Below are 26,854 nucleotides of genomic sequence, written 5' to 3' on the forward strand. Positions count from 1 at the left end.
TGCAACCATCTGAGTGAAAAGCTTTCTCTCTGAGATAATTAATGCATGCTGACATGTATTATCAGAATCAGAATGAGGTACATTTACACATACAAGGAATTTGCTTTGGTGTAAGGGGGTTGCTAACATATAAAACATGAGAAAATCAGTTGAACAAAAACGTAAACAAATATATATGAGAGTTTATATGCCCACAGAGTTTGAAGGCAGATGTTCACTAGTTCTCCCTGAAGAGAGAGTCCTTCCTGGGATGAAACAGATCTCTGCGTAAAAAGCTGTATTCAGAGAGTTAAAGTGAGCATCATTTTGTTAGGTAACTGATTACATCGGTTGACTTGCTCTGGACTTTATAAGCTTGCCTAGACTTCATCTTAATTGTTAAGTAGTCAGTGCTTGTGCGCATTGGCACTTAACCCAGAGATAATTTGTAAATTGAACAGCGAGCATTTACTTGGCTGTTATATATTCTGACATTTATAATTGGAATGTAGTTGTTTTTTCTTACTTTGTTGAGGTACTGATACTGCAAGGCTTATTACCCAGTATATTCTTATTTCCTTTTAAATTAGAAAAAGTAATTCTGTGTTTTGGATTTAAATAACTTTACCGGTAGCAATTTCATGAATAAAGAGAAAGCTCGTTACGCCATACAATATTGTGATCAGTTTGTCCTCTGGATGCAAGCTTCCCTTATGAATATAAATCAACTTTAAAATTGTGCACACATGAACAAGCATTTATTCCCACCCTGTTAACTCCCACAATTAGCCATAAGTGGGTAATGAAATGCCTTTCATGAATATTGATATGCTTGTAAATGTCTTTTGTCCTTCCAGCTTTTTTGTATTTCTGCTGCTGGAAAGGATTAAAAATAGAAATATTGTGCCACCGAGATACATGCTGCCAGGTCGAGGCAAGGTTAAAGGTATTATTGACTTACCTTCATTCAGGTTTTGTGACAACAGCGACGGTCAGTGTTCAGAGAACAAACAGCCTTCAGAAAAACTGAAATAGAAAAAGTTGACAACAATGTGTCAGTGACAGTGGCGGGGGTGATTGGAAACCAGAGCTCTCTACCCTTGACAGATCTTGATAAAAACAAACTAATTAAATGCAATGTGACAGAAGAACATGGCGACTGCAGGCAGGCTCAGCAGATGTGGACAGTGGAGATAAACCTCGAATTGATTGACGCTTGCATTCTATTTCCTTCCACTAACCACATTTTTTATACAGCAGACTTGTTATTCTTTCAATTAGGAATAGCAGCAGAGAAGGGTTCAACCCAGGTGACAAACTACATGTAAGCTGTGGAGAACTGTGACAAAAGCTTGAATCGTGCAATTAGCCGCCAGCCAAATGTTAATCACAGCCTCCCCCTCCCCGATTAGCACTGTACCGCTTTTAGTGCAATGTATGCTTGTCCTTGACTGTTCTTGATGAAGGCAACATTCAAACTACTTGAAAACATTTTTAATGGCTGCAATTAGTCAGCCCTTTCTCTCTCAATGGCACAACACAAACCATGTCACACAAATGTCATTTGAGAGATGCAAAAACGTATACAACTCACGGTTCATTATTTCAAGGCCCTTATAGGTACATTTTGGGTAAATAGCAGTTGAGGGCATCTGAAATATACTGTATTAGGGATCTGGATGAAGTTTCCAGTGAGCACACATAACAACTGAGCGATGTTAGCTCTCAACAGCTCAGGTTCTGGACAGTTCATTTCCTTCACATGGCCAAATCATTTGGCTCAAATAAATCCATCTGAATACCACAGTCAGCCAAAATCCTCACCCTCGTCCAAAACGGCAAATTCACAATCAGTGCGAAAAATTAAATGTACTTCCTACACAAGATATAAAAAATATACTCTCTGTAACATGGGTCATAATGTCAAAGAAGTCAGAGGACTCCGTGAACGGTTGACTCTTTCACCCCACTTCCCCACAAACATTTAAAAAATCCTAATTTTTGTTTGGCCGCTCTTCACCACATCATGAAACCAGCTGCGGCTGAAGCATCCACTGCTTCCTTCAAAAGACATTGCGGGGAAACTTGTCACAGTCCTCACTTTGCCACTCTCCGGTGGGAATTATGCAGAACATCCTCATCACCAATCATATTCCGAAAAACATGTCCATCATACTATAGGAGTGAATTCTGAAACACTCTTAGATGCTGATAAACCTAAACTCTATACGCCTCATTAACAACCCTTTGCTATTGTAAATCTAAAACATTGTGGGCGTTTGTTCCCACTGCCTTAAATGTCAATTAAGGGTTCATGTTGTTACTAAGGAAGCATTAACTAAAGAGTCCAAGGTTTTTATCTAGAACTCAGTTATTTATTTTAAATTGGGCTAGGGTTGGGGTTGGCAACTATTGGTAAATCTGTGGCTTATAATTCTACTAAACCCTCATAAGCATATCTACCCTCTTTCCATAAGTAAACCTCTCTCATCTTACTGCTTTTCTCTCTCTTTTTTGTTGGTCCTCTCCGTTAGAGACAGCTGCTGAGTTGCATTCGTGGGGGGAACTGCCCTGGACCCAACGTCAGCTCGCTGCAGTTGCCTGGAGATGTGAATTTCTTCGCCAACCAACTGGCGGTGCCCACAGTGGAGTTTGCCTTCCAACAGACCAAAGCAGAAGAGGTACTCATGCCAACAAACCACTTGTTTCCCTTCACTTCCAATGCTCTTATTTTGCAAACCGATGGCCTTTTAGACAAACCCTGTCACTTGAGTGTTATTCTAATGGGTATGTTCAGTAAGGTAAGATTCAAGCCAATTAGCAACAGTACAAGGAATGCCAACAAGACTGTGGAGTCTACTTAAACAACTTGTCTACACTACGGTATCAAAAGCAGTGCTTAAGTCAGCTAGTACTTAAACTAAGAGCTTGCTATTTTCTGCATTGAATCTGAGGTCATTCACAATCTTTACTTATGCTTTATTGGGTGCTATGATTAGCATGGAATCCATATGGTTAACTTGAACAAACTTGTGGGAGTTGATCAGATCCTATAACTGATTCTCTAAAATCTCACTCAATGGCACATCGGAAACTAGTCGGTAGTTGTTACAATTTGAACCATCTTAGTTGTTTTACTTCAGAATGGGAGTTAAGCAATTTTGTAGGAAATTAGAAAGATATCTATCTCTAGTGGTTTACTATGTTAAGAATACATTCAATAAACAAGTTCAAATCAGTTAAAAAGATGAATGGCATCTTAAAAGCCGGTTGTGGTTTTTATTTGTGAAATAACATTGCCAGGCATCTCAACATTAACCAGGATTGTTTAGGATTTCATGACATACAAATAATGACTGAGCTTCATTACTTGAGTTATGCTAATGGTTTGATCACTGCAGTGCAGGGAATCCACTCTAATTCATGCAAGACACAGTCACACCGTGTTTCCCAGCTGTGAACGGATTTATTTGGAACTGCTGTTAGCCATGGGCCACAACTTGTTTATCTTTAGCTCTTAATTGGAAGTCAAGTCTTTCCTGGGAAGATGCACGCACCTGCCAGTAGTCAGTGTGTATACAAAGCTGAAGGAAAGTGTCATCGGTAAGTACACCTACACTTGTCACCGCAGCAATTTGTCCAGTTCTCACACATTGGGGAATGGATGTGATGATAAGCATCTGCTGCCTATAAGACTCACGGCCCGTCCACACACAGGCATGAAAAAAATCTTTCAAAGCTTCGCCCATTCACTTGAATGGGGTGACGTAGAAGATTTTTAATCTTCGCCGAACTGCATTGTGGGGAGCGGAGAATGGGTTTGCAAGCATTGTGAGCATCAAAAGTTGAGCAATGTTCAACTTTTGATGCTCCCAATGCTTGCGAAGCTGGCATCAGCCAATCAAATCCCGTTTATGCAAATCCCGCCAGTGCAAGCGCTAGCCAATCAAACCGCGTGTACTGTATGCAGATACCGCTGCGGTCTTTTCCATATGTCATAAAATGGAGGATAAATTAATCATCTCTGTAGGAAATGTCCCGGTCCTTTACGACTGCTCTCTGTTCACCTACCGGGACCTAAACCGGAGGAACCAGGCATGGAGGGAGATGGCAGAGACAGTTGGTGAAACTGGTAGGTTTTCACCTGTTTGGGGAGTTTATATCCAGTTTACTCCGTTTTAACATTGAATGGACAGGCTTCGTATGCCGGGGGCGGGCGGGAGATTCCTGGGAGATTCCTGATTGGTTGTTGGTCGCCTTGGGCACGTGAAATCGCCAAGCTTCAGACACGCCCAGCATCAAGATTTTTCAAGATTTTTTTCATGCCTGTGTGTGAACGGGCCGTAATACTATTATTTAGATGTGTCAAGACCATTTGCAGACTTGATACATAGCAATATGGATTATTTCTCTATAAACTCAACACATGCACATCACAGAGCTGACAAATTATTCATGCCCCATTTACCTCTGCTAAAAATGCAGTATTGGTGTTTGTTGTACCGCCTTGGGGTGGAAACACAAAGATTTAGCCCAAGCTAAGTCGAACCACTCAAATTCAGAACTTCTGGCTAGGATGGCAACTTTGAGCCTAATTAGTGCGAAAGTTCTTCATGATGTTTATCCGGCCCCGAGGCATCCTCACAACCTGAAAATAATAGGTATTGGAGGGTGAAATCAGCAGGCTTCAGAATAAAAAAAGGGAAACCCTGGTTTAATGGAAAACAGTCAGATGTATAAATAGGCTTGGCTCTGTTTGGGGGAAGTCCTGTATGCAGACATTAGCATAAGCTTATTAGCATTCATACTGAACTGTAGTGTTAAAGATCAATGGGTAATCCCATTTCCTGTATTATTTAATTTATCTACTGAGACTATGGAAAAGCAGAGTGAGTAGTAAATGCCTAGCTAATGAAAGGATGCTTGTATGATTATGCAATATTCTTGGCTTGGTTTTTGTTTTTTGTTTTATTGACTTTATTAATTAGGGACTCGGTACAAAACACAGGGGACACATCACCCTCGACATTTGCACAGTCAACATTTGTCCCACCCAAGGAAAGTAACAGTACTTTTTGATTAACTGATAGAAGAGACTTATAGTCTCAACAATGCCGCTGGTACAGTAAGTTCTTCCACCTCTGAAGCATGCAATCCGTCAAAGAAAAAAAGAAAATCTTACATTTCCAGTTTAGTCCCCCTAAAGCTTATAATTACATATTTTTTGGGATATCTCAAGGAAAAGACTGGAGAGGAGCTTACGTTTTGAGTGTTTCGTTGCAAGAAAAAGCAAAGTTACCCAATGCAATCTCTATAGTCATTCAATCATTCCCTTATCGACTCTGTTTTCTGTTCTGTTCTTTGGATTTATTCACCTAGATTATATAATCATGCTATTCTGCTCCATGCTGGGTCATCATGTTTTGGTGTCATCCTGTTCTTGCCGTTTTTGGAAATGGAAGTGGTTTCAAAGTAAAAATGGTGTACATGCGCACGGGAAGTCCTCTCACTATGGATTGAAACTGTGACTTTTAGTTAGATGCGTGCACTCTCCAATTATGACCACGACATTCTTGCAATAAATATCATTTATTATATCCAAAAACTGCGTCTGTTTGCTCACACAGCCTCAATTACCCACACATGTGCCGGTGAGGTCACCTAAATACTCTGGGCCATACAAATGGGCAAAATGCTATACTATCAATAAATGTCTACTAAAACCTTAGGTGTCCAAATTACGGCACATTGTCCATTTTGAATTTACCCTCAGCAGATTTAAAAAGTTTAATGGAATAAGGCCCACACCTGAAACTCTACTTTTCTTATATTGTACTTCTTAAATATATATTTAAACATATATGACACAGTAGTATTCATGTGTTAATAAGCCGACGTTTCAAATAAATTCAGTCAATTAAAGTTGATTATTAACTTAGATAAATTGACAGTAATTCTATAAAATAAATAAATAGTTAGAGACAATGAAAATAATGTAATTGCATAACAAGCTTGAAATATACCCTTCATATTTCCTCTTATTATAAGCAATGTGATGCTTCTGTGTGAAGGTATGAGCAGCCAACAAACAATGAATTAAAAGCTCTGATGTAGGATGGTTTTTTTCTTATTCATATATTCAGCATATTCAAATATCAAGCCTAATTGACATACATTTGATTGATTTTTTAACTTGTGACTTAACTTATGAGGCAATGTATCTCACCTCTAGTGAGTGGCCCAGCCCTTCGTATATTTTTCTGTATGTGGCCCTCAGTGAAAAAGTTTGGACACCCCTGACTGAAACGGACTGTTTGCCAGAATTCAAACTCACGGTGACTCATAACGGGTTAGAACACCTGTGGAGAGCTCGGAAATGTCCGATGGCAATCATTTCATAGTTAGAAAAGTTAATAAAACGCCTCTACCTTGGGGCCTAACAGAAGGCCAAACGTACATCACTCAGGCCAGTTTGAACATTTTATCTACTCTCAGACGCTCAGTGAATATGAGGCCAGGTATATATCTCAGATGATGAACTCAACTGTGAGGAGAAAGGTCAGACACCCTGTAGGCGTGAAGGAAGTATCCTGAGCAGTGACCTGCATGCATTATCACAACCCCGACACCACTCTCCTCTTGATCTATTTAATGACAAATATGTTGAAATGTAGAAGCGGTTGTGTTTCAGAAGTGTGTAGCGGTGTACTCCACTCTGTTTCTTGGGTGAATGTTCTTGCCACACTTTTTGTTTGTAACTAGTGCAATGTGTGGGCTAAAAAGTAAGATTTGAACGGCATGTGTCCTAGGATATAGAAACACCATCATTATTAAATCTGATTTTTCACCTTTCATCCCAACAACACTGTCAGTTTGTGATATGATGAGCCCACATTTCTCCCAGTTATTTTTTACATTTATATATTTTTAACAGTCATGTACTGTGTTATTCATATCTCTCCCACACACAGATTGTGTCCTGCTCTTTGGTTTTCATGTTATGACACATTATCAGTGTTGTCATGGTGAATAGCCCTTATTTTGAAGAGGAGGCGGCAGCACAGCTGTGATACTGATTTTCATATTCTCTCCTACCAAAAAGAAAGTATAGAATGGCAAATGGTGGTCGGTAACTGCAGATTCAGTCAGATACTGAATTTAAGTAGCATTTTCTGGTACTTTTAATTTACTTGAGGAATGTGATGTTGCAAATCCTCTATTCCACCACATGCATTGGACGGATCATTATGTCCAGAAGTTACTTTTCGGATTAGGATTCTAGATAAGATATTGCCAACCCATTGCTAAGATTAAACCCTAGTCCCTAACCATTTGGCTTGTGACCCCTTGTTTGTCTTTTCGAAGCCCTTTGCAATTTTTAGATGTTAATTGTTCAGTTACATCAAAGACACATATCCCCTCTTATGTCTTAGTTGGTTTCATTTGAAAAACTGTTGGTGGCCTTTATCCATTATTTCAATAAAAAGGAGAAACTATTAAAACTTCTACTGAACCTTTAGCCAAGTGGTTCCAAATATAGTGGTTTTCTATTTAATTACAATTAGCTTAACCTTTTAGCTACAACAGTGGTTTACATTGTTGAATTAGGTGGGGCATGGGAAGGGAGTTGCCAAGTAAAAAAAGTACAACATTTAAAACTTTTTTTAGGGATAACCCTTTTTTATTTATTTTTATTTTAACTACTGTCAAACACGTAATAGGTATGTATTTAGCTTGTGGCAGAAGACCGGCACTGACTTTAGTAGACAATCGTTTGTTTGTTTGTTACAGGACCTTCTTCCAGGAGGCGCTCTTGGGAGTGAAACCAACTTATTGTGGGTAAGATTTGGCTTCTGCGGCTCAGGGGTTAGATCAGGGGTCGGCAACCTTTTTGATATGAAGTGCCATTTTAAAAAAAAAATTGTTATCAGCGTGCCAACGATCGAGTATTATCAACGGGGGGGGGGGGTTGAGGAGCTTGACGCTCGTCAACTATCAGCAGGAGGGCGAGGGAGCTGCGGGGGAAGAAGTGTGTGGACCTGTCAGCTCAACTTACATGATGCCGAATTTAAATAATTGGTTTAAACGGCCTAATAATAAGGACGATCGTCCGTTCTGTGATTCTCCAGACTCAGAGCACACATGTTATGATATTAGTGTCATGCAGAGTGAGATGAGATCGCTGTCCCTTTAAGAGAGAGAGGGGTGTGGCTTGTGCATGTGTGTGTGGATGGTAGAGCGACAGTGAGTGAACGTGTGTATGTTTCTGGAAGTGAAACGAGGCAGAAGAAAAGCAGAGGTCTGTGATGTATTTTGTGAAATAGAAGAACAGCTAAATAAATGCAACGGCCTCCCAAGAAGAGCTCGCCTCTCTCCAGTCATTTAAGCTAAAGTGGGTTATTGAACCTGAAGCTTGTTGCTTCTGCCCTCCTCGACTACGGTCTGGGAGCCGACAGGAAAGTTCAACACACAAGATGGCCAGTCCGCCCCTTTGAAGCATATTATTTCGATAACAGATGAACAGATCGCCACTGAGCTTTCAACTAAATACACAGCCACGCAAAAACTGCAGCATTTGTACAGCTCCTTATGGGTACTGCAATTAGTGAAGTGCTTTCCTCCATGGTGAAACGATCAGCACTGCACCACGGAGGAAAGCGGCAGAAAGTCACCTATAAAGAGAGCGGGGCTGCGTTGCGTGCATGGCTTCCTTCTGCAAGTAACGGGGAGACGCGCTCTGGCGACGGTCTCGGTCAGGATCCAAAAATACAATTTAAATATTTTGGACACTTATTCCACTTATTCCTAGTGTGCCACTGGTTACGGTGCCGCGTGCCAATGCTGGCACGCGTGCCAGGGGTTGCCGACCCCTGGGTTAGATGATTCCCTCCTATCGGAAGGTCAAGGATTAGTTCTCGGGCCCTTGCAGTGAAGATGTTGATGTGTACTTGGGCAATGGGCAAGATACACAATATCTCACATTTGCTTCCGATAGCTTGTATGAGTGTGTGGATGTAAGACTCCTTGAATAGGTGGCACCTTGTATGGCAGCATATGCCTCAGCTGACTTGAATTATGTAAAATCACTCTAAGGGGGGAAAGCCTGGATGAAAGTTATATTAATGCAGCCCATTTACCTTAAGAGATCAATCGCCATATGTGACGAGTTACGGGAGATGTATCCGGATGAGCATCTGGGCCGATGCCCAACTGAGGAAAGGACAAATCTGTTCCTGTCTTTGCCCGAGCACACAACCAGGTTCCTGTGTTGTTGGCATCACGTTTATCAATAGTGATTGACAGCTCTTGGTGTGGACATCCCTTCCTCCCAAAGGAACACAGCTCAGAGATATCTGCCAGACAAACAGTGATGTGTACCTCCACCTGAATGTGAAATGAGGGAACTGAGTTATATCACACCTGTCTGATGTGTAGAGGTGTGTGTTTATTCTGTGGCAGACTGGTGTGTGTAATATGATGAAGGTTAGAGCAGTAAGTATCTGTACGTAAAGGCAATGCAGAGGTCGCATGTTGATTAACATGTATGCATGTGTTTCTTTGGACAAATAAGCCAGACACAATAATCGTGGATTCAACAAAAAATATGTGTTTACAATGTATTCATCCCTAAAAGCAACTTAGATAAATACAATGTACTATAACAGTTTCAATTCAGAACTTCTTTTTGGTGTACTTATTGTTGGCCATGTTGCAAAGTTTTTGAGAAACGTTTGGATTTTGCCTTTGCAGACCATTTACATTCACAAACCTATATAACACACTACAGGAAAGGGACAACCAAAAAAGCACAATGGGGCCTCTTTAACGTATACCTGGTGTGACCTGGCAGTGACCTCAGACATATTATTCGTATTATGAAAAAGGCATCAATATAACAAAATATGTAGTCTACTATTTGAACATATTCATTTATGTGTATATTTACAGATAGGAACCAGCTCTAACATTCCTTAATATTGAGAACCAAACTGAAAAAGGGATAAACGTATGCACATGTATCTTTCTGCATTTTTAATCTAGAATCTTTAGAAACAGATGTATGTTGCCTCTTAAGTACAATCAATGTCACACACTCCTTTCTTTAATGTGAAATTATTTGAGTGATGTTATCTTAAATAAATAAAAGTAAAGAAAGTGATCTGCTGTATTGAGACTGAAGGCTGAGGTAGCAGAGATTAGTGAAGACACCGGGGAGCGTACGGAACTCATTTAAGTAATATATTGAAACAGATACATATGGTCCCAACCACACAAGGCAACCTCCGCATCTGTGTTCCAGCATTGTTCAATATTCCAAACAGACCACTATATGTGATCTACTGTGTGTGTAATTGTATTCATTCATCCTCGTACGCCCAATAAACAGAGTTGCGGTGCTGGTAATGTGTTGGGAAACCACCAGATGTTGTGTCGCAGGAGTGGGCTTCGTTAAACATTTGTTTTCTCGTTTAGCAGCTGTTTTTCCTCTCCCCACATGAAAGTTCTCCTCTGTGCAGTCATAACGTTCCATACGCTGTCCTGTGATTATTCACCTCCTGCGATAATTGTACAAAGTTTGTTTTAGAAAGTTTTGCCCACTTGTTTTAAGATAGCTGAGGCATCACAAAGATGTTCATTTGCATAAGAGAGTGGAGGCAGAATAAAGTTTTTAAGATGAGCTTGGTTGATTAATTTAAAGCAGTTTGGTTCATCAAAATGAAAGAAGCAGTGTTCATTTTGGCTTTGGTTGTAATTGTGTTGATAATTATGTACCTTGTTGCTTGTCAGTATTTCCTGGGAGACGGACCCAATCTCAATCACTCTGCTCTGTGTATGTTCTTATGTACTTTTCCACACTGTAATTAGGGCCGAGCACCCACAGAATTCTATAACGCTCCCTGCAATGTTGCCTAAAGGTGGGCCCTTGCTCAGGTATGGTAGGTGTGATGGAAACTTCTAAAGCAATGGAGACGAAAATCAGCGAGACACAAGGAGAGCAGGAACTTTGATGGCAAACACTGATGGTTTATTTGAAGCTTCGGCCGGAGAAATTTATAAGACATGTCGTGCGCCACGAGTTGACACAGCTGCTGCCAAGCCAATTCTGAAGATCTCTACCCCAGACCCATTTATTTAGCTAGTTCTGAGAGAATAATCAACATTGTGCATAACAAGATAAAGCTACTTTAACTAAGAGCAAAGCACCCAAGGCAGGTGCCTGTGCTCAGTGAGGTCATTACAAACTGATAAACTGGGTCAAAGTTATGGGCCTCGGAAAATATTCCCCCAACTGTTGGTACTTTCATAACATGAACATTACGTTGTATGTTCCTCACTTTATGTAGAGCAACATAATGTTTGTTAAGTGTGTGTTCTCTAGCACCACATAGTGGACGAATGAGTTGGTGCAATACTTGTAATATGTCATTGCAAGTGCATCACACTCCATGCATAAGTGATGTTCACTTGTGCAGCCTGTCTCTACCATTGGAGGCAATTCACTGCCACGTCAGCTGGAGACCTGGAAGTGCCTCCAATGCGCATGGACGTGCGAGGGCCTGTCCATCGCTGCCTGCAGCTTTAATTCATGTTATTGTTACTCTTAAAATTAAAGGGCTTATTCATTTGACATTTCATTTTTTTTTTTTTTTATAGTTTTGTTGACAAAAAACTTAAAAAAAGGTTAATTCCAGTTTAAGTCCTATTTATTTAATTTTACTCATTACTTTTTTCCAAACGTTTTTCAAATGTTTTATTTTTTTCTGTAAAATCCCATTTCATATTGAAAATGTTTAGCCAAATCGTTTTTGACATTTAGTCACTTTTTTCACATATGATTGTATCTTCAATCAATTATTTGATGTATTATATATTACAATGTCATATATTATTATTTTATTATTACATGCATAGTTATTCGTTTTTTCTTTTAGAAGGCATTTAATAACAAAAGTTGGCCCAGTGAACAAGGTTCCCACGTTATTGTCATAATAATGATTTGCCATCTAACACTACTTTCCAAAAACTCCTTCAAGGGATCCTTCCACATGACTGACATCTTGAAATAAAATCGTGTCGTTGCCATGCCATGCGTGGGAGTAGACACATGTCATCAAGAAGTGATATTGGCTCTGACTGACCGGAAAATAACTTCGACAGGCCGTTGACATGTGAGGGAAATATTTGACATCCTGTCATCTCTGCTGCTCCGCGGTCCGGGGCCACGTTCAGGCTGGGAGAACAAAGTCCTCACACAGCCAGGGGTCTTCATCTTGACTTTGGCATGTACTCCGCTTAGACCGGAGGCCATTACTGCATCCGTCTGCAGATAATTATATCCTCCAAAAAATGTAAGAACCTGGGCTGTGACATCTTGTGACCTCTCGGCTTCTGTGACATCCTTTAACTTGGCTTTAATAGTGTTACTGTCTGAAACACAGCTCTGCAGATGATCGTATCAGTAGATCTATCCGCCATGACAACAAATTGTGCTTCCCTGTTTGAATTTCTTCTGAAACAACAGCTATAACAACAGCTTATTGCTCCTCCACCCGCACCCTCAGCACTGGCTCCCCGCAGGGCTGCGTGCTGAGCCCTCTACTCTACACACTTTACATACACGACTGCTCTCCCATTCACCCCTCCAACTCCATTATAAAATGTGCGGATGACGCCACTGTGCTCGGTCAAATATATAAGGGAGACGACGAGTCGGCATGCAGGGACGACATCCTGAAGCTGTCTGCGTGGTGTTCAGCAAACAACCTGTATCTGAACACAAGCAAAACAAAAGAAATCATCATAGACTCCAGAAAGCACCGTCCAGAACACGCCCCCCTTCACCTCAATGGAGAGAGAGTGGAGAGGGTCTCCACCTTTAAGTTCCTGGGGGTACACATTTCGGAGAGCCTCAGCTGGACAGCACACACCACTGCAGCAGTTAAGAAGGCCCAGCACTTACTACACTTCCTGAGGGTGCTTCGGAGAAACCGACTGAACAAGAAGCTGCTGGTGTCCTTCTACCGGGCGACCATCGAGAGCGTGCTGTCATACTAAATCTCGGGGTGGTATGCTGGCTGTTCAGCTGCGGACAAGAAAGCCCTGCAGAGAGTGATTAGGATGGCTGAGATAACCGTCGGCTGCCCCCTGCCCTCTCTGGAACACATCTCCACCTCCCTCTGCCTCAGCAGAGCAAATACAAATAATTAAGGACAGCTCTCACCCAGGTCACAGACTGTTCTCTCTCCTGCCTTCTAAGAGCTTCAAGTCACGAACAAACAGACTAAAAAACAGTTTCTACCCCTGGGCCGTCAGGCTGCTTAACCACCATACTTAATGCAATAACCGTAACCATCTTCACACATATACACCTCATACATATTTGTAATGCATTTTAAAAATTAAAAACAATTTTTATATCAATATTTGTAACTATTTATTCCCCCCGTATGATTGCTTATGTTGTCTGTCCTACTGCCGTGTTTTTAATGTTATGTTTGTCTAGTTTTTGCACTCTGAATCTCGTTGTATTTTTTGTATAATGAAAATAAAACGCTTTAACTAACAATGATTATCTTCTTAAATCATCTACAAAATTAAGCTCCAAACATATGCTTTCTTTATTTGCCATCTTACCCTCATTGTGACCCCTGCAATGAGCTCTCTGCAGCAGAAAGACAACACAGTAAATCAGCCTCCTCAGTATTCACCTTTTCATTGTGCATTGCTATTTACCTTCTGTTGGTTCAGTCAGAAGTCCACCCGGCAGTCGTACATTGTTGATGCCCTCAGGTGTTGATGTTGTAACCTCCTGTCTTGTAGCTGCCAAGTGGAGACAAGAGCTGTTTGTAAAACCTGTTGAGAAACTTTCTTTACAGTGAAAGGCAAAATGTCCAAGCAGTATATACCGGAAGATAAACACCTGATACAAAAGGTGGATAACACCAACTAGCAGTGCAATACAAGGTCTCCTATGAAACATTTCTAAATATAAAATGTGTACAAAATATCTAAATTTGTACAAAAGTATGAAAGGAAAACACACGGAAATGTCTGTATCTCAAGAAAAAGGTGAACAGTGAAAAAGCTGATTACTTGTGTCGTCTTTGTGCCACAGAGAGGTCATATTTATACAAAATATAACAACAATGAACAAGACAAAGATTTGAATTACCGCCGGTCATTAAGTAAAGTGTTATATTTGCACGCGGGTTAAAGTCCTAAACAAGGCCCTGTTGTGTTTTTTTGTGTTTTCCCTTTCCTGTAGTGTGTTTAATAGGTTTGTGTGCATGTAAATGGTCTGCAAAGGCTACAATCCCTATGATAGGTTGAAAACCAGCCAAATACGCCAGAACTTGCAGTGCTATTGATCACACGGAATATGGTCCTGATCAGTGATGGGGTCATTACTCAAAAAAAGTAATGTATTACACATTACTCATTACTTTAAAAAAAAAGTTATATATTACTTTACTTCTTTACTCTCTACATAAAGTCGAGACATTACTCTTTACATTTATTTTGCTTTACTCAGCAACAGCCTATATAACCAGTATATCTCGGAAGGATGTTGATTCCACTGTGCAAATGGGCAAAATGTCCTCTACTGTAAAGGAGGCTATGAGCCTGTCCATCACTGCTTTAGTTAACGGTGGAAATTCTAGTTTTTGCTGGTTGTTCGGAGTCGGCACAAACTCAACATCATCACTCTGGGTTCGGGGGTCTTTAGCTACTAGCTTTATGTTAGCATGTTGCCTTTGCAGGTGCTTGGAGAGTTTTTATGTTGTGTTTGCAGCAGTGGATATTTAGCTTCTGGCCTGGACACAGTTTGCACCTTACCGTCACATTCCTGTCCTTTCTTCTGACAAACTAAAAATAATGGGCATACATCCACCCAGGGGTTACATTGGGCCGGGGCTCAGTCCCTTAGCTTAGTGAGCATATGTCTCTCCTCCGATCAGGAGCTGCAGCTCCTCCGTGTAAAGAGTCTGCAATGGTGCCGCCAACCCCCCAACCCGTATTGTAATCCCTCTAGTAGTCTGTCAAAGGGAGAATCCAGTAATTTTTTCGTGCAATGTTAGTAACTGTATGTGTGATTGCTGAATTTATAACAGCAACGTGTTACATTACTGCGTTACCGAAAAATGTAATGTGACAGTGTTACACCCAATACTGGTCCTGACAACTTGGCAGTTGGCTAACCACTGAACATAGTGAAGGTAAATTGGCAGCATCTCTCAAATCGTGTTCTATTTCAAAGTCAGCATTTACCCATTTATACCAATTCATACTGAGGCAGAGGCTGCCCTAGAAGGTTTCCCCTTCTCAGGAGACTAATATTCAAACAAAATTGCCAATGCTATCAGGAGCAATTTGGGGTGCAAGTATCTTGCCCAAGGATATATTGACATGTGCCCTGCATTACCTGCAGGGGCTGGGGATCGAACCAACCTTCTGATTGGTGGAAAACAGCTCTTTGCAAGGGTGGCTTAACTTTCGACTAGTGTTAATGCAGGAAGTAGCAAGGCAGAGATTCAGGGTGTGGAGTCTTCAGTGAGAATTAATGCTGTCAGCTTGTTAACTGTCGGCTGGATGCTGACTGACAGTTGGCTGGATGGTTAGTTTGGAAAGCTATTCTGACTGACGACCACAAGCATGATACTAGCAGACCACAATTGAACCTCCAAGACGCATGGATGCTTTCCTGTGTGACCTGTGTGAAGTATGGCTTGCATAAATGTGGCTAGGTGACAAGTGGCAGTGGAGTGGAAAGTAAGATATTATACCATACATCCGTAAACACGTCATTTATCGCATATTTGACAAGCTGCTTTGTGTTTGGCAGCAATTTCCCTCACAGTAGTTTTCCAGGAGCATCAGGTCGTAATCTATCATAGGAGGAATACCGTTTTATTACACCAATTTACAGTGGCATTTTGTCCATTTCAAATATTCATGTTGAGCTGTAAAACACCATAAATGGCGTCTTGTTAAGAGGTAGTAGATATCTGTACCGAACTGATCTGGAAGTATGAAGCTGATGAGGAATGATGGAAGGATATTACATCTGCACCCAGCTCTCCCCTGCACAGCTGTCAGGCAGAAACACCTTTTGGTACTTCTAATGGAGATGATACCAGGGAGCAGTCACGCAAACTGAGGCACCCTAACACACACCCACACACACACATACAATCTCACACACATGTGTATCTCCATACCTCTTACTCGAGGTAATTCCACTTTGAAGATGGGGGATGAGTGAGGGTGTGAGAGCATATGAATAATGTATGTGGAGTGGATGGAAGGTGAGAGTTAAGACGTGGAAAAGGTGATAAAATAAGAGTAAGACGATAAATTATTACTATATTAAATTTGATAAATCTCTGCCAAGAGGACTCTCAATTGCAAAAATGTTTGTACTGATATGTTCATTAGAGTTTAGCTGAAACTGGGCTGCATTATTGTACAACACAACAGGAAGATGATAATATCATCAAGCGATGAGTTACTTTATTCATCTGTAGTGTTTTTGTATATTGACTTGATGAATGTCTTTTGTTTGAGCTTGTTGGACTGGCATTATAAACAGAAATTGAAGTGGTATACCATAGAATATGTATTATATGTTAATTTTATTGTGCCGCTTTAAGAGACACCCCCAGGCAAAAACATCGTTCTCATTCATAACACTCCGTTCGATGTCTCACTATGGGATGCGCCTCAACGCGTATGCAAACAGAAGCATCAATCTCATTACGCCAATCCTGATTGGCTGGTGATCTTGGCGTCTACGTCAGGGAATCCACCCACCCTATAAGTAGCTTGCGCTACGACGCAGCGTCATTCAAACACCTCTTCTCGCTTCGGAGCACATCTCACAATATCAGTAGCCGGGCTAGCTTAACTGTCCACAGACTGAACCACAAGCTAACTTTTGGTCGACGGGCGCTTGCCGGCTACTCTGGCTTTGCAAGAAGATTGAATTGAATATTAACACACCAGTTAATATTGAAATCTGCCATGCCGTTTTTTCTTTCGTAATAAAGGTAAGGTTTTGATTTTTCTTCTAACGGTAACGTACCTGTTACTAGTTTATCCCTCCACGCCGACGCCCCGGCGAGCGAGGACGGATTCTTCTCTCCCTCACACCAGAGGAGACGGAGCTAAAATATATTAACACACCAGTTAATATAAAAAAATCTGCCCGCCGTTTTTCCTTTCGGAATAACAATAAGGTTTCGATTCTTTCTTTCAAACGGTAACATACCTGTTACTAGTTTGTCCCTTCACGCCGACACCTAGCCACCTAGCGTGCCAAGCTAGCCTGTTGGGACAGGACCCCTTCATGTCCGTTGATTTGCCGGCCGGCAATCGGGACATGGTGGCGACCGCCGCGGAGATTGAGCCCCGCGCTGTGTCAGGCTGGGGCCCAACAACGGCTGTAGCCGCGGAATCGGAGCCCCGCGCTGTGTCAGACTGGGGCCCGGTGGCGGCAAGAGCCGCGAGAGCGGAGCCCCGCGCTGTGTCAAGCTGGGGCTCCCAACTGGACCTCACCGTGGTTCCATCCGCGGAGGATGTCCTGGAGCTGGATTATATGGAGGAGGATGAAGAGGATACCTCTGAGTTCCTCTTATCCGACTCGGATGAGCACGAAGATGACATCTTCGTTTCATCTGCCCAGGCTGCAAAGCTGGAGGCGATGTCCGCTCCCCCGGGCGAAAGCACACCAGCTTCGCCCTGCCTCAGTATGGACTTGCAGACCGTGTGCCAACGCGCTGCGTCCAGGCTAGACATCCCCTGGCCTGAAGTGGCCAAGGAGACCTCCAGATCTCGCTATGAGGGGAAGAACTTGCCGCAAGCAGCGAGGATGAAGAGGCAGCTTCTCCCAGTCTTTCCAGAGATGCTGGACGACGTGTCGGTCTCGTGGAGAGACCGCCCTTCAGCAACAAGGACCCAATCTAGGGTGCCTCCTCTTTGGACTGTGACGGCATGGAGAAATTCGGCCTGTTCCGCATGCCGCCCATGGAGCCGCTGGTGAGAGCCCGCCTCCAACCGCGGCTGGCTTCGGCACCGAGCAGGAACCCCGCGCTACCGACAAAGGCAGACCGCTTCCAGTCAGCAATGACCGAACGAGCCTATAAAGCCGCAGCTTTGTCCGCCAGGGTGCTCAACGTCTCCTCGCTGCTGACCGCCAGGCGGAGCTCTGCGAGGACATGACGAACAAACCTGAGCCTGCCGTGTGGAACAAAATCGCAGCGATCACGGACATTTGCCTCCGTGTGCAGTGCTGTGCAGTCCAAGCCACGGGCAAAGCACTGGGGATAATGGTTGTACAGGAGAGAGCCAGGTGGCTTAACCTGACGAACCTTCCAGACCGGGAAAAGGGGACGTCTTGGACATGGCTATTGTTCCCGAGGGCCTATTTGGCTCCGCTCTAGCTTCAATGCCACAGCGGTGTGAATCCAAAAAGAAGGAGGATGAGGCTTTGTCTTCCCTGAAGGGTCCAGCCGCCGCCTTCAACGGCCCCGCGGCAGTCCTTCGCTCAGGCTGCCTCACGTCCTGCCCCTTTCAAGGTCCCGAAACAGCAGAGGTCACAGCCCGCCCCGGGTCTCCAGCCCAGACATGAGGCGTGGACGAGCTGGCCAAGAAATTCTCCGGTTCCGGCAGCAGCCACTCAGGCACAGCCGGTGCAGACTTTCAGCCACCAGGCGAGGAAGAAGAACAGGGCGGCCTGACAGCCTCCCCTCCTCTCCTCGATAAAAGAGCTGGGAGTTCCCTGTTCTCCAGCTCCAGAACACGTTCCAGTGTTAGATGCTCATGTGTTTCCGGGGTGCAACCATGCCCCCATCTTCCCGCCGCCTCGAGTGATGTCAGAACGTCATCCTCAAGTTCGCGCCGTGAGGGAAATGGACTTAACATCAAAGACAGCAAGCTCCGCTGCCTGTTTAAGTCACACAAACACATGTCATCACTATTGTCTTTTAATAAATCATTTTCCACTGTCGTTTCCAGGCTTAAAACCAAGGGTGCAGTCAATAAAAATGAAAAGAAAAACAAGAAAAACAATAAACAGTCTGACGTCTACCCCCCTTCTAAGAGTGGCTGCTGCCTCTTTCAGAAGGCGGGCGATGGACAGGGCTGTGAAGGCATCACCGCCACGCGCATGCGCAGTGTCGAGCGGGGTTGTCAACCTGGGGTACCACCGTTTTCAGACACTAGAGGGCCCCATAACACAACAAATAAAGAAACAGAGGGCAGACTACAGGGATATGACATCTCCACTCGCTTTGAGAAGCGAAAAGTGGAGGATACTCACAGATTCTGCTTGGGTTTTCAAGACAATAGCACGGGGTTAGGGACTCCAATTCGCTGTCACCCCCCCTCGCTTTTCGAGCATTCTGCATTCGCATGCCCGGGAGAGTTGGTCCATATTCTGGAGCAAGGGATTCTCTCGCTACTAGAAAAGAAGGCTATATCTATAGTACCCTCCGAACAGAGTCAGAGCGGCTTTTATTCCAAGTATTTTCTCGTTCCCAAACGGGGAGGGAACGGAATTCGGCCTATACTAGATTTGAGGGCTCTGAACAAATATCTCAAAAGATACAAATTCAGAATGCTCACTCACACATCTCTGTTGCGTCTCGTGCGCCAAAACGATTGGATAACATCAGTCGACCTGAAAGACGCGTATTTCCACATCCCAGGATATTTTCCACACAGGAAATATCTGAGGTTCGCCTTTCAGGGTGTCTGTTAAGAGTACAGACTACTTCCCTTCGGTCTGTCTCTCAACCCACGAGTGTTTGTACGGTGTACGGAAGCCGCCATAGCCCCGTTAAGACAACAGGGTATTCGCCTGGCAACTTATCTGGACGATTGGCTCCTTCTCGCACAGTCGGAGCAAGAGGCTATTACGCAGACGAATGTCCTCGTAAAACACCTGCTCGACCTGGGTTTTGTAATAAACACAGAAAAGAGCATGTTGTCCCCAGCCCAGACTGTACTCTTCCTGGGCCTACGCCTGAATTCGGTGCCCTTTACAGCCCGCCTGTCAGCAGAGAGAGTGAAAGCTTTCAGAGCTTGCCTCGCTCATTTCCAGCCACGTAAATATGTTCTCTTCAGATCATGTCTGCGGTTACTGGGGCTTATGGCGTCAGTCATCCTGGTGGTACGACTGTGACGCTTACACATGAGGGAGTTTCAGCGCTGGGTAGCTGCCCTCAGACTGGACCCCGCGCGTCATAACGCGCGGAGAGTGATGGTAACTATGAAATGCGTAATGGCACTGCGCCACTGGCTGCACCCGACTTTTCTAGTACGGGGCGTGCCTATGGGTGCTGTCCTATTGCGGAAGGTGGTCACCACAGACGCATCTGACGGGCTGGGGGGGTATATACGAAAGGTCGACCTGTGAGGGGTCTCTGGAGCAGAGACCTCCAACGGTCACACATAAATTATCTGAAACTTTTAGCGGTGTTCCTCACCCTGAAACGCTTTCTGCCTTTTCTCAGAGGACATCATGTCCTCGTGAGGACAGACAACACGACCACAATATTGTATATAAACCGCCAAGGGGGTTTGCGTTCTCTCCAGTTACACATGCTGGCACGCAAACTGATCTTATGGAGCTGCGGACGTCTCCTCTCTCTGAGAGCGACGCACGTACCAGGTGTGATGAACCTCGGGGCAGATCTGCTGTCCAGAGGTGCACCACTATATGCAGACTGGACTCTACATCCAATAATTCTGAGTCAGCTGCGGGTACGTTACGGCCGGGCCGCGGTGGATCTGTTCACATAAAAAAAAACACTCAATGTCAGCTGTTCTTTTCAATGCGCAATTTAAACGCACCGTTAGGCGTGGACGCGCTCGCGCACGTTTGGCCTCCGGTCCTTCTGTACGCGTGCCCACCCCTGGCTCTGATACCCCCAACTCTGGCCAGAGTGAGAGAACAATGCCACACACTGATCCTAATAGCTCCACACTGGCCTGCAATGTACTGGCTGGCGGAGATATATCAGCTGCTGTGTGGGCAGCCGTGGCAGCTCCCGCTACGCAGGGACATACTGTCTCAGGCGGGGGGGACAATTTTTCACCCAAACCCAGAGCACTTGGCACTATGGGCTTTGCCCGTGAGTGGTATAACCTGAATACAGTGGGACTCCCTCAGAAGGTGATAAACACTATTCAGAGTGCAAGAGCTTCCTCCACCAGTTCCCTCTATGACTGTAAGTGGAGAGTGTTTGAGGAGTGGTGCCTTCAAAAGGGACACATCTCTTTTTAATGTCCTGTCGGGGTGATTCTATAATTTCTACAGGACCTGATTGATAAACACAGAGCTTTCTCTACAATCAAAGTGTACCTGGCTACTATTGCTGCATGCCATGTGGGCTTTGAGGGAAATACGGCTAGCCAACATCCCTTGGTCTGCCGTTTTATGAAAGGGGCTCGCAGGCTCCTCTCTGTTTCCAGGTCACTGGTGCCCTTATGGGACTTGGCAGTGGTTTTAGATGGGTTCACTCGACCTCCATTTGAACCCCTTGAAGAAGCTGACATGAAACACCTGTCACTGAAGACAGTGTTGTTACTGGCTCTGGCATCTGCCAAGCGAGTCAGTGACATTCATGCGCTCTCTGTACATCCTTCATGCACTCAGTTTGCCCCAGGGCAAACGAGAGTGTTGCTGAAGCCCAGCCCTGCCTTTGTACCTAAGGTGGTTGGCTCATGTACCTCCATTGACATTGAGGCATTTCCTCCGCCACTGTGTTCCTCTGAGGAACAGCGGCCAAATTTGCTGTGTCCAGTCCGTGCTTTACGCACCTATATGGACAGGTCAAAATAGTTTCGATGCAATGACCAACTCTTTGTATCCTGGGCTAACCCTCATAAGGGCAAGCCCGTTACCAGGCAACGGCTCTCCCACTGGATTGTGGAAGCGATTGCTCTGGCTTATACGAGTCAGGGTTTGCAGGCACCAACAGGCCTGCGTGCTCGTTCTAGTCGTGGACTGGCTACATCCTGGGCTTTGTTCAAGGGTGTTTCCATCCAAGACATTTGTGCAGCGGCGAGCTGGTCCTCGCCGCTCACTTTTGTCCGCTTTTACAGGCTAGATGTCTCTGCTCCAAGTGTGGCCCGCGCAGTGCTGGGCCCCGTGTTGAGACAGGGTTCTACCTGTTAAGTTCTGGTTGTTTTGGTGATTTTCGAGATAAACATGTCTAGCAATACGGGAGTTTCAATATCCCATAGTGAGACATCGAACGGAGTGTTATGAATGAGAACTATAGGTTACTTACGTAACCCTTGTTCTCAGAGTAACATGAAGTGAGATGTTTCACCAGACGGCCCTTCTTGCTAAGGCGAAGCGAGAAGAGGTGCTTATTTTGAATGACGCTGCGTCGTAGCGCAAGCTACTTATAGGGTGGGTGAATTCCCTGACGTAGACGTCAAGATCACAAGACAATCAGGATTGGCGTAATGAGATTGATGCTTCTGTTTGCATACGCGTTGAGGCGCATCCCATAGTGAGACATCTCACTTCATGTTACTCTAAGAACTGGGGTTACGTAAGTAACCTATAGTTTTTCATGCACTGGTCAATTTTGAGATTTTGTGCTATTTTGATTCCTTAACATGTTTTCTTTCAGGCTTTTGGAAGGAAAACGTAGAAAATACACATTTAAGTGTTTATTTTTACTATAGTTTGTCTATTTGCGTCTCTAGATTTCTCCTAAATTTACCAAAAGTTAGCATTCTAACGTCACATAAAGTACCGCGACCGCTGTTTGCACCATGTCATCAGAGCTATCGTTGGAAAGCTATGTCTCTCCTGCACAATCTCATCGGATCCAAATATGGTCATTTCCTTTGTATCAGCAACCAATCGTGAAAGTACAAAGGGGTCTTAAACCAAGAAACAAAATCTCATTGGCTGGTTCGTTCAGATGCGTCACGTGGTGTGCTAAAAAACTTCCTGGTTAGCTTTCCGTTAGAAATGTAAATCTCAAAATGGCAAAAGAACGGTGAAAAAAACGTTGACAGAGAAGACGACAACAATTGTCACTAGCACGAAGCAAGGTTATACAAAAAACAAATGACCCCGAACATGAAATACCTTCACGGAGTGCGTCGATGTGCAAGCTTTCATCCAGAGAACAGCAGGGCTTAGCTAGCGCCTCACTGCAATCTTTAAAGGTTGTTTTCTCAAAATGAGTTAGTTTTCCTACTCTGAGTCCGAAATGTCCACTTCAGTAGCACGTAGATACACCAAACCTTCCAGTTATATTCCTATCAATATTATGAAGGCTTTTACACAAGGGTTTGTTCATATATCATTCATAGCCTGAATTATATAACATTTTATACCTAAAAACATGGCAAAAATTGATATTTTAGGGCTGTTGACAGTATTTTCTGATTTATGGAGTGATAAAAAGAGATATCCAATATCCCTTCTGTAAAAGCCCTAGATACTAATATGACTACGAAATGAAACAAGAATGTTGAACCTGGCTTTATCCAAAGTTGAGATTTCGATTCTTGAAATGTGTTAAAATATGCGCATACTTAATGAAATAATGTCTGACAAATGTCCGACCCTTTGAGCTGCTGTTATGGAGAGCTGCTGTGATTGCCCCCCGTATAATGTGCGCTACACAGGGCATATATGCAGCTCGTATGGTATTATTCTTGGTGCTGCTATTATACTGCGAGCTCCATCTGTTCCTACAGTGGTGACCATTTCCACTATCTCACAATCTTGTGCAACTTCAAGAAACTGGCGGATAGTTTGGCGAAGTACCTCTCTGGTTTCACCACACCTGAATGCAATTGCCATTTCTCAGATTAGGTGCGAAATTGCTTACTGCTTACTGAGGTCCAGTAGTCTTAAGTCAGTGCAATACATGTAGCTTGGGCCAATATTCCGCTTTATTTTCCTTTTCACTGCCATGCAATTCATGGTAAGCTGAATTATGGCAGGAAGTCTGGGTCGTGTTGCTGTGATTAATTTGCGTTCACGTTGATAGTCCTGTATGAATTCATCGAGAAAATCAAGACGAAAAAAAAGTCAGTTGTGAACTGCATTGTGTTTTAAATGTAGCTTCTGTCATTTATTCAAACTCCTGAATTTCCCTCACAGGGATAAAGGAAGGTCAATCTTATCTTACCCGCTTACTTTTCCGGAGGAAGTTTCAGACAAATTTGGTAATGTGATTAATAGGGATGCATTTGTTGTAATGCAATAGGGTTTCCTAATAAATTGTGAGCATTAACCTGGAACGTTGATAGTCCTAATTGTTACTTTAAAATATTATTTGTTAGTAAACTTGACATTTTACCAGTTCCCAACAGCTTGCTGCTACTTTCCCTTGGAGACTGAACAATGAAGGCAATACAACAGAAAAATACTGTTTTATGGTTTATGTTGTTCTATTATTAATAATATATGATATTTCAGTGACCATAGAAGCTCAGCAGTGTTATTGACTCTGACTGAAATTGCCTACCCTATCGTTGTATGCGCAACACTGGTTGTACTCCCACAGGGATATTTAAATATTCACGTTTTAAATATTTGTATCTCCATATCTGTTTATTAGGCCATTAACTAATGTTGATGTAAGCAGATGCTATAGAACAGCTGACTGCGCAGAAGTGATTTATTAGTGGATGGTTGTTTGGACCATGTTAACACTTCAGGAGAAGAAGATAATCAGCACTTTCTGTAGGTCCAGCTTTTTATTAAACTCCCAAAATACAGATTGTCAAGAAAATTGCTACCAATCTTTTCCTGACAAAGCAGTGGAAGCGATTATTTATCATTATTTTAAACCTCTTCAGCACATATTCGCCTGTAACTGCAGGAAACATGGCAACATTTGGTACCACTTTACAATAAGACTACCCTTATAAAGGATTCATAAATGGTTTATAATTAGGTTATTAATTCGGTTGTAAACACTTTATTAATCATTAAGAACCATTTATAAACCAGTTCTAACATAGTTGTCATACATCAACACAGGCTCACTATTTGGCAAGATGACTAAGCCTTATATTGGCACTAGCTTACTTTGTCTTCTTCATCAGCCAGCATCCTTGGTATCTGTTGTTCACTGAGTTGATTCTCACCATTTATTTAAAGGTCCCATGTCATGCTTTTCCGGTTATTACCCTTCCCCTTGTGTGTTATGAAGCTTTGTCTGCATGTAAACGGTCCGCCGAGTCACAAACCCTCAAAGTACACCCTGAAGCGAGTAAAACTCTAACGCCTCATTGGAGATTTATCTTTTTCCATTTTTTACTTCTTATAGTGTAGTAAGTACAGTGACGTATTGGGTATAGTGACGTAGAAAAGATTGAATGTGTGTGTGTGAGGAAGTCCGCGGATTGGTCCAAATCGACCAATTTCGACCAATCCGCGGACTTCCTCACAAACACACACACATTCAATCTTTTCTCAGCTGCAGCTCCGCGGATTTCTCAGCCTGAACTCAGCCTGAGACAGCGAGACGCGGCGGGGCTCGGCCTGGGCTCGTTCTGAGCACACACGCAGACTCACAGCCAGGCTGCAGGTATGTGTGTGTGCTCGGGCTGGGTTCAGGCTGGATTTCGCTGTGTCTCGCTATCTCGCAGATCCCCCGCAGCAAGCCAGCTCACACTGTCCGCCTCTTGGTTGACATTTTGTAAGATACAAAATCATAGAGACAGGATCAAGAAAAGGTAGAGAAAAACGTTTTATTTCTCTGTACGATCCTTTCCATAATTCTGTCAGAAAAGTATACTAACCAATCTGAACAGTGGCATAAACAAGCACTGTTAGTGGATTTACATTTAAGCTTCTCCATTACCTGATGGGATTACATAGCAGTCCATTTGGTGGCTGTAGCGCTTCTGCTCAATTCTGGACCAATTTCAGAAATTGCTGTCAGCATTAGGCACAAAAACCTGAGAAGATACAGAAGTGACACTTATCTGAAAAATACTACAGTTATCCTTTGACCTATCTATTGGTTTTAGCCTCAAAACCACATCAGACCTTGATGCTCTAAGGCTCAGTTTTTATGCTGTGTGTGAGTCAGTGTCACATATGTTTCTGGTGTACAATCAGCTGAAATAGAACCTTGGACCAGTTTTGAGACATATATTTGGCTGGTTTGGTGAACAGCTTGAGGACACATCTGACATGTATTCATAGAAAGCTTGATTTGTGTGTGTGGTCAGACACATATAATGGCACCTTTTTTCTTCATTGCTATGTTTGGGTATTTATGGACCACACGACATAACCTTTCAAATAGGGTATTAGGGAACCTTGGCCTGTTGTCTCTTGTTTCTAATACTGATATTCAGCAAGTTATTTCAGTCATTTCGGCCATTGATGTCCAGTAAAGAAATGGACTAGTCTGTGTCCAACATATGGCTGTATAAAATATCGGCCTGATGTCATATGACCGATAGGTTTCTGGATAGTTCTGCTCAATGTGGAAAGTGACCCACATAAATGCCCACTTATCCACTTGTCAATCCAATTATGGGCAAACAGGTGTATTGTGGATGGAGCTGTGAGGGCAACTACCTGTCACACAAGCACCCAAGCCCTTAATTGTGCATTATTTTAAGGCTGAATATAATTTAAACAAGTCAGTTGATTAATAAAAGTTGTCATACATGTGTCAATTAGGGACCAAAATTCGTTAAAGAACCATACCTTGAATGTGTTTATTTCTGACTTAAACTTGAGCATTTGATCATAGGGTCCATGAATATTGTCTTTTAGAGCCAGCCTCGAGTGGCCATTTGAAGAACTGCATTGTCTTGGCAAATTCAAATTGGTTTTCGTTATCGGCACTGGAGGTTGTCACATCGTGTCTAC

The 26,854-nt window shown here is 43.2% G+C and overlaps 1 protein-coding gene across 1 annotated transcript in view; it reads left to right on the forward strand.

The window, feature by feature from the left end:
- The window catches only part of naaladl2 (N-acetylated alpha-linked acidic dipeptidase like 2), a 1,042,014-nt gene that overhangs the window by 754,871 nt on the left and 260,289 nt on the right, over positions 1-26,854 (forward strand). Inside the window, exon 14 of the mRNA XM_079650093.1 lies at positions 2,514-2,660. Coding sequence (XP_079506219.1) covers positions 2,514-2,660 — 147 coding nt within the window. The remainder of the gene's footprint in view (positions 1-2,513; positions 2,661-26,854) is intronic.

This window comes from Notothenia rossii (assembly GCF_949606895.1).
Source record: "Notothenia rossii genome assembly, chromosome: 1".
Taxonomy (NCBI): domain Eukaryota; kingdom Metazoa; phylum Chordata; class Actinopteri; order Perciformes; family Nototheniidae; genus Notothenia; species Notothenia rossii.